Here is a 15,226-nt window from a genome sequence, read left to right as displayed (position 1 = left end):
TAATCACAAGTTTATTAACAGCCTAATTAATTAATTCAAAATTAAAAAGTTAGTGGTTCATAGCAAGTCAGACTTCTTGGATTTATATCACAGGCACTTGCTAACTCTGTGGACTTAGATAAATTACTTATTCTCTCTGAAGCTCTGTTTGCTTACTGTAAATTGAAGATAATAATAATATTACCAACCTTAGAGCTACTTTAAGGATTAAGAGAGATAACAAATATAAACCATAGTACAGTGCCTGGCATAGAATAAATGCTTAATAATAATAATTTTAAATGCCAATATTTATTGAATTTTTTAAATTATATGTCAGGCATTTTTATATAATTATATAGTTATGATATATAATTATATTAATATATAATTAATGTACTACATACATAACTCACACCTACCCTATAAGGCAGGAACTATTATTACCCCCATTTAGCAGATGAAGAAACTGAAGGATGGAATGGTTAAATAACTCACTGAAGTTGCACAGCTAGAAAGCGGTAGAAGCTGGGACACAAACAGTCAATCTGGTTCCAGAATCTGTGCTCTTAACCACTATGGCAGACTGCTTCTCATTAAGGGTTAATAGGGCTTCCCTGGTGGTGCAGTGGTTAAGAACCGCCCATGCGCGGGGCATGGGTTCAAGCCCTGGCCTGGGAAGATCCCACATGCCGCGGAGCAACTAAGCCCGTGCGCCACAACTACTGAGCCTGCGCTCTAGAGCCCGCGAGCCACGACTACTGAAGCCCACGCACCTAGAGCCCGTGCTCCGCAACAAGAGAAGCCACTGCAATGAGAAGCCCGCGCACCACAACGAAGACCCAACGCAGCCAAAATTTAAAAACTTAAAAAAATTTAAAAAAAAAGGGTTAATAACTGTTAGGTGTGGTTGCTATTATTTTTTGCTTTTTATAATAAAATGATATATAAATTCACTAGTCAATACAAAAAACAAATACAATATATATGAAACATGTTCTGAATCAGCATGGCAGTAATTTTGGCAAATTCATATGGGTAGATAATCCTATCTACATAAATTATGCTAGATCATTATTTATTATCTAACCCATCCAGGTGGTTTAGTTCTTAGTTTGCTAGAACTAAGCCTCTAGGAAAAAGGTTAATTTCTTATCACTCCCAGTACCCAGTACATTACCTGAAACAGTATATACTCATCGATGGTTTGCTAAAAGACCAAATTTTAACAGACTGAATATTTTAGGAAAAAAACACAACCAGGAAAAAAGCAGTCCATGTCCTTCTCAACTATTCAGTATCCAGAAAGAAAAAATTTGAAATATCTAGAAAGATCATTGGGAAAAAATTGTAAAGAAAGTAATTATGCTTCCATTAATTGAAACTTGTAACACTAATAGGTAATAGTTACTAGCTAAGCAAGGATGTAAAATAATTTAAGACAATCTAGGAATTCACATATAAGTAAAACCTGCTTGTAATATTTTAATGCTGAGGCCTGAAATAAATGTCTACATCTGTAATGTTCCCCCACTTTTCTACCTATTTCTCAGCCCTTTAAAGAGCTGGTAAACTGAAATTGCACTGAACTGTTTTCATCAAATCACCTCTCTCTGGCCTATATAGAAGACTTAGTGCAAATGCTACCGGCCACCATTAGAAAGCTCCTACGTGCTCCCCACAAAATGGCTGCAGCACAGGCCCCTGGTACTTTTCAGGCACTTTTCATGTCTTCATTCTTCTGCAAATGCTGTTTCCTCTCCTTAAAACGTTGCCTGAAGAAATACTTATCCTTCAGAACTCAGCTCAAATGAAACCTTCTCTAAGTAGAAAAAATGTCCCTGACATCCTTATGCACCCATATCTACTTATCTAGCACCTAGCACAAAACCTAGCACACAGCAGGGGAGCAATTGTCAGTGTTCAATAGACTGACTATATTTTAATTATCTGTCTAGACATTCTACAGGAAATGTCAGAGTTAATTTCTTATCACTCCCAGTACCCAGTACATTACCTGAAACAGTATATACTCATCGATGGTTTGCTAAATAAATAGATTTTATTTTAAATATTTTCATACATTCAATAAACATTTGTTATGGGGCAAGCACAGCGTTAGGCAGTGGGGATACAGACATGAATAACCATAGTTAGATCTTTAAGAAGCTCAAAATCTTGGAGGGAAGGTAGATAAGAAAATCAATAATCACAGTGCAGAGTAAGTACTTTGGATAGAAGCACACCAAAGGTATACTGAGGGCTCAAAGGAAGAGGCCCCAAAAACGGTACCTAACTCTTACGTGTACAGTACAACAGAGCCTCACAAACTAAACTTCTGTAATAATACATAATGTTCTTTTCAAAAGTTTCTCTAGAGATTTTCAGGAAGAGCAGATGACAAATCACGTTCCCTAGAACAATATCAGTTATACACTTTTTTTGCTTTAGCCTCCAGTCCTCGTGAAAATTTGGCATAGAAACTTAAAAAAGGAATTTTACAGGATATGTATGAAGCAAAAATGTTGAATCTTTGGCTGAGTTTACTGCAGACCAGTGAAAGAACTGTTTGTTAAAATTTCAGCCAGTGAGACCGCAAAAAAAAAAAGTTTCAAGACTCAATAATACAAATAATCATGCCCTCAAGCATTTGCCATTTTATGAGGGTAAAGGATTCACATCTGGCTTTATTAAAACATAGACTGGGCTTCCCTGGTGGCGCAGTGGTTGAGAATCTGCCTGCCAATACAGGGGACATGGGTTCGAGCCCTGGTCTGGGAAGATCCCACATGCCGCGGAGCAACTGGGCCCGTGAGCCACAACTGCTGAGCCTGCGCGTCTGGAGCCTGTGCTCTGCAACAAGAGAGCCGCGATAGTGAGAGGCCCGCGCACCGCGATGAAGAGTGGCCCCCGCTTGCCCCAACTAGAAAAAGCCCTCGCACAGAAACGAAGACCCAACACAGCCAAAACTAAATAAATAAATAAATTTATTTAAAAAAAAAAAAATAAATAAAACATAGACTGCCTGTGATTAAAATTACTTTGAGGCTAACCCTATCATCATTATGATATTATGCTAAAACTTTTGATATTAAAAGAAAAAGCATATAATCTGAAGACTGACAGAATTCATCCCTTAGATTTAAGACTATTATATTTCTAATAAATGGAAGATAGTCATGTGATAAGTATAATAACTTTAAGCTAAGGAATATTAACATTAACAAAGAACACGAACATTTATGTACATATATAAATATAGAGAGAGAAACATATAAACATACCTAACAGTGAACATAAGACAAGAAGTTGAAAAGTTTCAGTGTTTAAAAGTGAGTTACCAAGACCCTAAACATAGAGTGTAAAATCTTTGAGGCCAGTAAGTATTCTTCACATTTGCTTGTATCACCCAAAGTCCTTAGCAAAATACTGAGAAGGCACACTTTAACATTTAATTGTTAAGGCTGAATGTGAAATCTAAAAACAAAAAAGACTAGTCCTCAGATTCAGAAAATAATTCAATGGGTTTTAAATTTTTGAAACCTACTATTTTTTCTAACACCATATCCCATAAACTAACATACACTTTAAAAGAAAATCATTATTTTGGAAGTTACAGTGAAATGGCAACAAAATATTTGGTAACAATTTTTGACAAAATACTAAGAATAAGATTTGGAATTTTTTATGGTTACTTTCATAGCTATTGGATAGAGGGAAGGGTAAATCTAAAGAAACAAATGTCTTCTGAAAACAAAAAAGTCAGGAATTTTTTTAAGTTGTCCCTATTAATAGACTAATTTCATCACAAAAATCTAGACAGGGCAAACTCACTTTAACAAGCAGCTAAAGTGTTTTTTATGGAAGAGAGGTACTTACAAGCAGTTTATTAATAATAAAAGTGGTTTCATGGCAAAATTCTTTCTATAATCCTCAGTATGTTACATACTAATCATTACATTGGATACCAATTCTCATACAATTATATTTCCCATTTAAAGCAAATGATAGCAGTATACCAGTCGTGAGATTATTGTGAATTTTAGATACAGTAAACTTAAAAGTTATTGTATTAAGCAGGATCCTTCTGAGAGTGAAATGGGGCATTACTAATAATTTTACCATGACAACAGGCATAGACTGGTACTGAACCTGAACCTGGCAAACCAGGAAGTATGTTCATCCCTGTTTTAGAGCATACCGTTCTAATTAATAATACCACTGTTACATTTTAAAATTAGTTTACAAATAAGATTTGATTAAAGAGGGAGTAAATATTAACATTTCCTTACCAAGATCAATGTATTTGGGATCCAGAGGTGTGCCAATAGAATTACAAAGAACTAGCACGAACTGTGAACAAATAAAACAGAAAGTATCAAAACTCCTGCTTATGTACAGTAAAAGAAATAATGCTTAACATACCATGCTTATCTCTTTTTCAAGTATCACTAACATGGAAAGAATTGATAAAATTAAATACAAAGAACAGCAAAGATAATCTACAGCACAAAAGTAAAGAAATATGAACTAAAATTAAACTAAGGCTGATTTCTCAATATAGTGGAACACTGGTTTTTAAGAGACCATTTAAGAAACACAAGTACACTGGCTACTTTTCATTTTTATACTTCTAAAATTCCTGGTCAGCTATAACCTCAAAACTCATTTTTATCCTGTAACCAGCTATGTAAGGGCTAACAATTTGTTACCGTTGCACCAAATGTTTCCATCTCGTTCTCCTCCTTTGAAGCAATATATAAATGACATGAGAAAGTCAGAAAAATTCAGTTAATTCAGAAAAAAACATAACCCAACCCAATGAAAATAACTTAAGATGCCCAGGGGTTAACACATACACAATTATCAATGATTAATATTAGGAAAAATAATCGAACATAATGTACACTTTACATCAGATTATTCTAATGATAATTTCATTTTTTTTGCTGTTAGTCACCTCTATATCTAGTACTAAGAATAATATTTTACATAGATGTTTTCCTGATTAGAATAATAATTTCAAATAAACCAATTCTCAATGTACTATTTACACAGACTTCTTTTCTCAGTATCTCAAGTAAAACTTGTTTAATTTCATAAACGTAAACTAAATGATAAAAATTGCAGTAAAATATCATAATTTACTCTTCCACTACTTAAAACAAGCTTATTTACTGCCACAAAATACAAATGTTTTCGATACTTATTATTCACATGCTCATAGCTTAAAGAATCAAATGAGACATCTTACTAAAAACAGAAGTCCCCCAACTTCCCATTTCTTGTTCCCTAGAGTAATTACTTTCAGCTCCTGTAATTCATTCTTTTGCTATTCACCTCCACAAATGTAAGTAACATGTTTACAATGCTACTTCTCATTCTGTTTTGTTTCCATTCGGGACATCATGTAACCATTACTTTCACCCCTCCTTCCCAGCCTCCCATGACACAGGGGCACGCTCCCATCACTCCATCTTTCCACTGCAGTCTTGTTAAGTCAGAATTTAAGTTTTAAAATGTTATTATAGTTCAATTTTTAAACAATTTTAATTTTCAAAAAATCTAGTGAATACATCATTTTGACTCTAAATGCTATTCACAGCTTAGGCAAGTATATGACATGATTTATTTTCCTTTCAAGCATGTTTTAAAGCTTTCCCTGGCATGGATAACTGCCTTTATTTTTTTCTCTTTGCTTAGTTGTCTCTGTGTTTATTACTAACTCAAGTCCCCAGTTGTCTCCCAGTTATCTATGTCTCCCCTCAGGAAGTCAACCGCATTAACTATTCTACTAATTTCATCTTGGATTTCTTTTGGAGCCACCTGGGCGGCTCTCATTTGATGACTCACTCCCTAGGCATGTGCACAACTGCCGGCGGGTACCACTCCACACCACTGTTGTCAGGTTACCTTGTTTCTTCCTCTTTCTTAGTTTATTCTTCGTTTTGGTAAACCATATCCCGAAGTAACTTCCTAAGTTAAGAAAGCTCAGAAGGTAAATTTTTGGTGATCTCATACATCTAAAAATGTCTTTATTCTACCCTCCTATTTAATGAATAGTTTGCTTAAGGTATGGAATTCAAGGTGGGAAATCATTTTCCCTCAGAATTTTGAAAGCAATTCTCCAAAGTATTGAGGTTGACAAGTCAAATGCCCTTATGATACCTGATCCCATGAAATCTGTTCTGGAGCCAAGTGGGAAATGAAGACTGCAGTAACATTAATTTAACTGCCCTGTTTTCAGCAAGAGTTCCTCCACCCTTCCCTGTGCTTGGTGCCCTTCAGTGCAGGGACTCTATATCCTCTCTGGAGGGTAAACCAGTCTCTCTCGTGGTTAGAAGGGCAGCTGCCCACAGTCTCAGTAGGGGGAGGGGATCTAGAAATCTGCTCCTTTATATGCCCCTTTTTCTTTTTCCCAAAGTATTCTCCTGCCTGCATAATCTCTGGTACTTCCGAATCGCTTTTCTGTTCACTTCTTTCTCCTACCAGGTACCACCACCAAGGCCTGTGTTTCTGGGATTCTGTGATGTAAACTCGTTGCTTCTTTCCTTTCTCCACTGATGGCTGAGCGTTCCATTTTCTTGGGTCTGCTAAGGTAATTACCACTAATCTCCTTACTCTCTAAACTCCAAAATTATGTTGCTCTTTCCTCTCCCTTTCTGGTCCCTATGGGCTTATAGCTTTTTAAAAAATACCTTTCCTGTTGTTTCAGTGAGTTTCAGGAGAGAACAGAGCCAAATGTAGCTGTTCAAATGGCCACCTTAAACTAAAAATTCTATACTTTTTAATGGGATAAAATAATTTATAACACAGCCAAAGACATTGGTAGTCATTTTTTGAAAAACTTGCATACTTCTGCAAATATTTAAATTGTTAGCAGACTTTTTTAAAGGGCATTATTTATATTATTTATTGTACGTTATGAGACATTGACTTTTAAAGCAATATAACTCCACATAAAAGTACATTTCTGAATGTCAAAGCTACCCAAATTGTTATAAATGGCCATTGTTACATCATTTCTTGAGCATTTGTACTAGACATCTGGTTATTCATTTCTACTTATGGAATTTTAAATTGGAAAAGAATTGTGGTATTTTAAATATATTTCAGAGACAAAAAGCTTCAGTACCGGTCAATATAAACTGCCAATGGATTAACTAACTGGAGAAAAAAATCAGGGGACACAGAACCAATGGAGTCATATAACTTTCCAAACAGAGGTCTAGACAGACATGCCCAATAGACCCAATACTTTGCTGTACCTGCCAGTACAGAGGCCATGCTTGAGAAGACACAGAACTATAGCCCAATTCTGCCAAGTAGTTAACCCATCTAAGTTTTAAGATATCAAGGAACACCTACCTGAGGATGATTTTCATCAGCTTTTGTAGCCAAAATGCAGAAATCTCCACAAGTAGTAATAGAAATTAGACTCTTCACATACTTAACATATTTCTCATTGTTTTTTGTATCCCAAAAGATAACACAGTACTCTGGACGATCAGGTCTGGTATAAGCATAAACTACAGTGTTTGAGCAATATCCCCACTAGGAAGAAAGGAAGAAGGAAAGGGAGGGAGGGAAGAGAGAGAGAGAGAGGAAGGAAGGAAGGAAGCAAGGAAGGAAGGGAGGGAGGGAGGAAGTAAGTTAGGAAGGAAGGAAGGGAGAAAGAAAGAAAGAAAGAGAGAAAGAAAGAAAGAGAAAGAAAAAGCAAGCAATTAACATTGGGAAAGTCATATTATTATATTTTTATATTTTTCCTCTAGAAATACTGCAGATACGTGGTTTATTGGTGCTGACAAAATAAATTCTTTAGAAATGGAAGAGAGAAGGACTGAATATTCAACTTAATCTCTTTTCTCACTAAAATAACAAATCTAAAAGTAATAAAGACAGTTTAAAAAAAAATGTACTGCAAAAATAAGTTTGGTTTAACTTTCCTTATTTTAATTTGTAAGATTTAAGCTTCAGCGTGGGGGACAACAGCAAGAGAGATCCCTGCCAAAGTTCAATTCTGAGTCCTGAAGCCAAAATTCAGAAATAGCGGCTTTGCCTTTTTTCTCCCATACATGTATTTTTATATTTGTTTTTATCAGAGTAACATATGCACATAGTTTATAGTCAAATAATTCTACAGGGCTTATTTAACACAAAAACAAAATGCAGGACCCCCCTGCCTAATTTCCTCCTAGGGGTAGCCATTTACAACTATTTTAGCTGTAACTGTTTTGGCATTGATTTCCATATCACATGTGGATTGATTACAGAACTTAGAGCTTTCCCTCTCCCAACAAATTTATACGTAATTTTGAATAAATCAATATTCAGTGTCTACATTATTAACACTGTGTTTACTCTTCTTTTTTGCGGGGGGAGGGGCCGTGCTGTGGGGCATGTGAGATCCCAGTTCCCCGACCAGGGATCGAACCCACGCCCTGCCACAGTGGAAGCACAGAGTCCCAACCACTGGACCCCCAGGGAAGTCTCCAGTGTTTACTATTCAAAGTAATACTGTGATTACTTTCTAAAATAAACTTTTTAACTCTAAAATAATTTTAGATTTATACAAAAGTTGCAAAACTAATGCAGTGTTCCCTATACCCTTTACTCATTCTCCCCTGTTGTTAACATCTTACATTATTACCACAGTACATTTGTCACAACTAAGAAACCAACATTGATACGTTACTATTAACAGAACTCCAAACTCAATTCGGACTTCATTTGTTTTTCCCTAATATCCTTTTTCTAATCCAGAATCCCCTTTGGAACACATTATTATATTTAGTCATCCTGTCTCCTTAGGCGCCTCTGGGCTATGATGGTTTCTCAGTCTTTCCAGGTTTTTGATGACCTTGACAGTGTTGAGGAGTCCTGGTCAGGTAGTATGTAGAATGTGCCTCAATTCATGTTAGTCTGATGTTTTTCTCAGGCTTAGACTGGGGTTACCAGTTTTTAGGACGATCACCCCACAAGTGAAGACCTCTTCTCATCACATCACATCGGGGCGTAGTGACAGCCATGTGACGTCACTGATGATACTAACCTCGATCACCTGGACAAGGTGTTCTCCAGGTTTCTCCACTGTAAAGTCACTTTCATTTTTTCCCCTTTTTTTCCATACTCCGCTCTTTGGAAATAAGTCACTAAATGCAGCCCACACTCAAGTTGGGGGAACGAGGTAGGAGACTTTGCTCCACCTCCTGGCAGGGTGGTGTCTAGTAAATTAGAATACTTCTGTAAGGAAGATTTGTTTCTTCTCCCCCATTTGTTTATTTAAATAATTTATTGATATCAGTTTGTACTCATGGACATTTATTGTATAATTTGGGTTACAATCCAACATTACGTCATTTATTTTGTTGCTCCAATTGTTCCAGCCTTGGCCACTGAGAGCTCTTTCAGGCTGGCTCCCTTGTCCCTTCGGCGTACCCCATCCTTTTGTTTTTTGAGCACTTCCTTACTTTCTGGCACTATAAGATGCTCCAGGCTTATCTTGCATTTTCCCTGCCCTAGCCCTAGAATCAGTCATCTCCCCAAGGTGCTTGACCTTTAAAAATTAGATATATAAATCTTCTCACAACAACTATCCTTAGTAGTTTACCAGCTCAGTCTCATACTTCACAGCTTGTTATGGGTCAAATGTTAAATTTAAGGTAAAATATTGATTAGTCATTATGCTGCTTAGTCCCATTTTCCCCTTCTGATCCATTCTCCGCCCTTCTCTGCCCTGCTCCGTGCCCTGGAGGCTGACTTCTATGAAATCCATTACCAGGACTACCTTGCCTTCTGCTTTCCAGTTGAGCTTGGTCAATAGAAGGCACCAGCAGGTGGTGAGATGGGCTGAATTATTTACTCCCCAAGGCTGTCTCTGCCCGGCCAGCTAGCAGTGGCTGTGTCCCTATGGGGTAGCCCCTCTTGCGTAGCCACAGCGCTGGTGGGTTCCAGGAACAATACTTCCTTCTCTTGCCCACTGTTGCTAGTCTCTGGGTGCTTGCTTTGTCATCCCTTTCTGGCCCCCTTAACTCTGCTCATCCCTCTGTAATAAACCCTTCATCAATCTCTCTTCAATTACTCCTTTGTGCCATCTGTTTCCTGCTGAGACCCTGACACTGTTGGAGTAATTTTACTAATTAAATATAGTATTCCAGGAACATTTACCAGTTCTAAGGTCTTCACACTGAAAAAGCCTCCTTTCAACTGGTTTCTAAAACAATGTGGCTATGAATATATGCAGGAAACACACATTATACTTTCAGCTATAACAAAATTATATCATAAAAAACATCTTTTTTTTTACAACTGCTCTTAATACTCACCTTATAATCGGGTCGAATATTTGCAAAATATATAAAAGAATCAACAGCTAGTGCAATTTTCAGTCCACCTCCTTCCCAAGATAGTGCAGACATCTGCTTTCCAGGAATCTTCAAAGTACCCAGATGCTGAAAAAAGTAATTATATTTAACCTAAAGTAACACAGTTAAATAAAATACCACCAATCACTTCACAGAGATCAAAAGTGGTACAAAAATTATTTTATGAAAGGTTGCTACAAACTTCAAATCATTTCCCTTCAATTTGTATAATGTAAAGCAAACATATGAGAGGAGAAATTTACAAACTATAGCCAAAGAATTCAGTATCAAATTTCATCAAATCTAAGATGCCAGAGATTTAAATACGCATCTTTATTTTTATGTACAACTTAGGAAAGAAAAACACACTGCTAGCTAAAAATAGGACAACTTTGATTTTAAGATGCATCCCAATTTAGGGTTGTAAAGAATTGTGCTTCTTAGAATCAATGAAATATTGGAGTAATAAACTCAATCCTTAAGTCTTGCCTCTCGTTCATGCCCCATCCCACCACCAACAGCCAACCAGATGCCAAGCGTTTTGCTTTCACTCCTTTCTATCCTCCACTACAACTGCCTTCTTTCTTGACTGAACTATGGTAACAGCCTCCTAACTGCAATTTTTACCTTTTGTCTCTTTTCTCATTCCTGCCCTTCCAATTCAATCTCCACTCTACTGCCATGAGTATCATTCTAGAACACATATCTAATCATGTCCTACTCTGCTTTTAAAAAATGTTTAATAATTTTTAAAAATCAATAGCTCCCCACCAGTGCATTCTCTAGAATAGTATACACTGCCTTTCCCCACTTGCCCAAAACTCTGTGGCTCAATACCTTAACGAGTTAGCTGTAATTACTGTGTTCTCCTCATGAAGGAACTACTGTGCCTCCATTCCTTTGGCTCATATAATATCTCTTCTGCCTGAAATCCTCCTTTTCCTTTTCCCCAAGACTCCCTCATCCTACTATTCCTTGTCCTCCAGGAGTACTCCTATTCATCCGTCAAGAAACAACTTAAATATTACTTCCTGCCTTCTTCCCTTCCTCTACGGTTCCAGAGAATTTAGACAATGAGCTACTTGAGAGCGCTAACTTTATCATATTCACATTTATTTCCCTATCCCTTAATAGATTCCTTGGTAAACAAGTACTCAAAAAAATATCAAGTAAATAAATGTATCATGCATTCAAATGAATTTCTTCATATACTAACAGTAAATTTAATGGCTAAATTAGCAAATGAATAAATGAATACAAACACTTTTTTAATGTGGACAAAGAAAGAAAACATTTTTAATCTATGTTTATTTGACAAAACAGTATAATCCCAAGAATTTTAATAAATTATACTGGTATCCCTCGTTCTTAAGCAGATATGCTCTATAATCAAATTTAATATATTAAACTCCATTTTGCCAGGGAAACCAATGGGGAAAAAAAAAAGTTGCAACCTAGGAGGGTCCACTCTCTCTGTCCTGCTGCCTGTACGAAAACAGAAGGAAAAAGCAGGGTCTCACAACATCACTCTTGGTACTGACAACCCATACTAGGAGGAGAATAAGGCCATCTTCTAACTCTGCGAAACACACCAGGCGGTGGCAGCAGGAGGGAAAGAACGCTGTAGGCATGTCCCCAGAGTTACCTCCTTTTATTTTTACAACAGTGCCATGAGGTGTTACCTTTATTTCAGGAAATAAGTTAACCGAGTCTCAGAGGTTAAATAACTTCTCTAAGTGAAACCACACTGTAGAAACGGAATTCAAAGCCAAAGCCAGGTCAACCAGCCGACAAACCCCATGCTCTGTCATCTCCTCCCATGGCTAAGACCACACCGAGAAAACTAGAAGACCCCAGCCCTCAGAACCAAAAGTAAATTCTTCCCTGAGGTTTTCCTTAAGTTTAAATCTTTAATTTCCTCCCAAGTTCTTTCTAATAACATAGATCCAAAAATAAATACCCCATATATTCACTCATTCAAAAAGTACTATGACTAAATACCCCGAGGACCTATGCTAGATACCTTTAATTACAACTATACCAAAAACCACTTACAGTTTTCAATTTAACACATAACAGTTGATTTGCAAGATAAAGCAAATAGGCCTTTGAATGCATGTTTTTATACTTGGAGAAGACTGAACTAACAAAAATAAGCTGATAAGATAATATAATGATAAATAAACCAATGGCAACAAACAAAAATAACAAATAAAGAACATGAATTTAAAAGAAAGCTATAAACACTGAGATAACCAGAATTCAGATTTTTAATTATTTAGGAACCTTGAGAACTATACTTTTGTTTTTTCTTAGCTTTTACATCTACCAGAAATATTATTAGTTGACAAAGTACAGAGACTACATGCTCTGCAGAGCACATTCTGCTGGGTAACTTTCAGCATCAGCTGACACCATTACTTACCCTTACAGAATTTATTAAAATATACTAAAAAATATTAACATAGTGAAACAACTGGTATAGGATTTTGTGTAGCCAAAAATAAATATTATTGAAGTCTAAGGTGAATTTATAAAAACCAACAGGATATCCAAGAGACTGAATATAGTCTAAAGTTAGAAAATAAAATAGGTAAAAATTTATTAAGCTTAGTTACTAATAAGTTCTCATTTTCTAAATTCTTTAAAATGCACAACATATTAATTCTCCTATTTTATATTTTCTACTGCTGCTTCAAGAAAATTCTCTTCAAAAATTAAATTTATTAATAATACTATTGAGAAGGATACCATATGTATTTATGAAAAAATGTTTATATTTTAATGTAGCATCACCTAAGATTAATTACAAAGAGATTTTCTTTAAATAATCTATTATTCCACAACAAATTGAAACAACTAGAAGTTTGGGAAAAGGATAGACAGCACATTTAATTTATCATATTAAAACCCCCCAAAATTAATCTGAAACAGCTAAATTACACTAAAAACAACTCAAAAAACAGCTGTAGAGAGATGCATATTCAGATCACAGAGAAAATACTCTCAATAACTACTCCCTAATGATTTCTTATATGAAACATCTGGTCTTCTAAATGTAAAGATTATAAAATAAATTCCACAATAAAATGAAGGCTTATAATATAAGGATATTATTCAAAGACATACACCTGATAGTTCATCATTTTTACTTAAAATGCCCGTTTTAAAAAATGTGACAAGTTTATACCCCTTCCTCCATTCTTCTTTCCCCTACTTTATTCACTGCATATTTAAATGGAAAGAAAGAAAGACAAAACCTTTAATACGTTTACCTCACCAAATGGAGTGTAAAACTGCACAGTGTTTACATCTTTGTCCTGAGTGATGGCCTTCTGGGAGCCTGCCACAGCTAACACGCTGCCAGTGTGGTTCCACTGGATACTTACTACATACATGCCACTATCAATTAAAACAGGATCTAGTCAACAAAAAAAAAAGGAATTGTGGTAAAATATTTAGCCTAGAGAACTTTATAATCTTAAGAATAATTTTAAAATATTTTTTTAATTCTCCACATTAAAAAAAGAAAAATTACATACTTTGGTCATTCTCATGCCTCATTATTTGGCATCTGCCATTGTCAAAACAAATCGCAAGGCAGGGGCAATGTGGCTCCACATAGCCTTCTGTGCCGTGGTACCAGTGAATTCCAGCAATACTGATTGCTCCAGTGACATTCACCAAACAACTCAGTTTCATTTTCATCTAAATAAAATCAGTTAGTTAGTATTTTATATTTTAAAACAGGGATTAGTATGAATACAGTATTATGGAAAGACACTGAAAATAGGATTTAAAAATCTGGTTTTGAATACGAGCTCCATCACGTACTGCTTTACCAACCATGGACAAATCACTTCACCTGAGTTTCAGTTTTCCCCATTTGTAAAATGAGGATTTCAAAAAAGCTCATAGAGTTTTTATGAGACTCAAATGATCAAAGGTATACAAAATTACTCTGAAAATAGCAAAGTGTCATGTAAAAGTTGGTTACTATCACTTCCACCAACGAGTGGGTTCATGTGACGTCTTAACCCTTACTAAAAATAAAACCTCCCCATAAGTAAGATCAGAGATCTATCATAGCTAGATCTCACAAAGCTAGAGTTTTTCTTGAGATTCTGCTACCTAAGCCTATTCTATTTTGCCTTCTTTCCAGGACCTGATTTTTGTCCCTTACTGTTTAAATCTTCCATCCTTTTTATAATCTAGTACCTTGCTACAAAAATATCTTTGGTATCTCATGTCCCCTTTGGCTTCAGGTATTAGAAGACACAAAGATCAAACTGCACATCATCCTACCCATCATCCCTCAGCTTCAATACACTGAAGCCTTGTATTGAAAAGCCTGTCTTTCCCAGCTACCAGGAAATCAGAACTAAGAGCATTAATTTACCTTGAAGCAACCCAGAAGGTTTTTTTTAATAAAATGAATTTTTAGACAAGTGGAAAAAAAAACCTGAATTGAAGACTTTCTTGATTACACAAGCTATCATAATAAATGAATGTGTATACATATATGAATGATATATAAAATAATCATACAAAGTTGTGTAAATAAAAGTAAGGAATATATGTACTTACTATAAAATTCCCTTGATTATCATAAATATGTATTTCTCCATTTGCCATTCCAAAAAGTAAGATTTTACTATCTGCGGACCATGCTACATGACATAACTGTATACCCTTCAGGTCTTTTCCCCAAATGCGATTCCCTAAAACAAACATAAAACATAATTATTTCCTTAGAAGTTCAAGGTCATGATTCTCTAACAACTGTTCTAGAAATCTTTGTTTCCCTAAAGAGCTCTCACATTCTTCACAGTATTCATGCATTTGTTCAATTTATTCAGTCATTAAATATTTACTGAGCACTT

The 15,226-nt window shown here is 35.7% G+C and overlaps 1 protein-coding gene across 4 annotated transcripts in view; it reads right to left on the bottom strand.

Annotated features, from left to right (window-relative positions):
* WDR35 (WD repeat domain 35) overlaps positions 1-15,226 on the bottom strand; it is a 69,558-nt gene that overhangs the window by 40,075 nt on the left and 14,257 nt on the right. For all 4 annotated transcript variants that reach the window (XM_059942153.1, XM_059942154.1, XM_059942155.1 and 1 more), the window contains 6 exons: positions 14,931-15,064; positions 13,886-14,051; positions 13,619-13,764; positions 10,305-10,430; positions 7,348-7,533; positions 4,272-4,332 (listed from right to left, as the gene is read on the bottom strand). In XM_059942153.1, coding sequence (XP_059798136.1) covers positions 4,272-4,332; positions 7,348-7,533; positions 10,305-10,430; positions 13,619-13,764; positions 13,886-14,051; positions 14,931-15,064 — 819 coding nt within the window. The remainder of the gene's footprint in view (positions 1-4,271; positions 4,333-7,347; positions 7,534-10,304; positions 10,431-13,618; positions 13,765-13,885; positions 14,052-14,930; positions 15,065-15,226) is intronic.

The sequence above is a fragment of the Balaenoptera ricei genome, chromosome 13 (genome assembly GCF_028023285.1).
Source record: "Balaenoptera ricei isolate mBalRic1 chromosome 13, mBalRic1.hap2, whole genome shotgun sequence".
NCBI lineage: Eukaryota > Metazoa > Chordata > Mammalia > Artiodactyla > Balaenopteridae > Balaenoptera > Balaenoptera ricei.
Note: the sequence above shows the minus strand (reverse complement) of the source record. Positions and strands in the feature narration are given on the sequence as shown.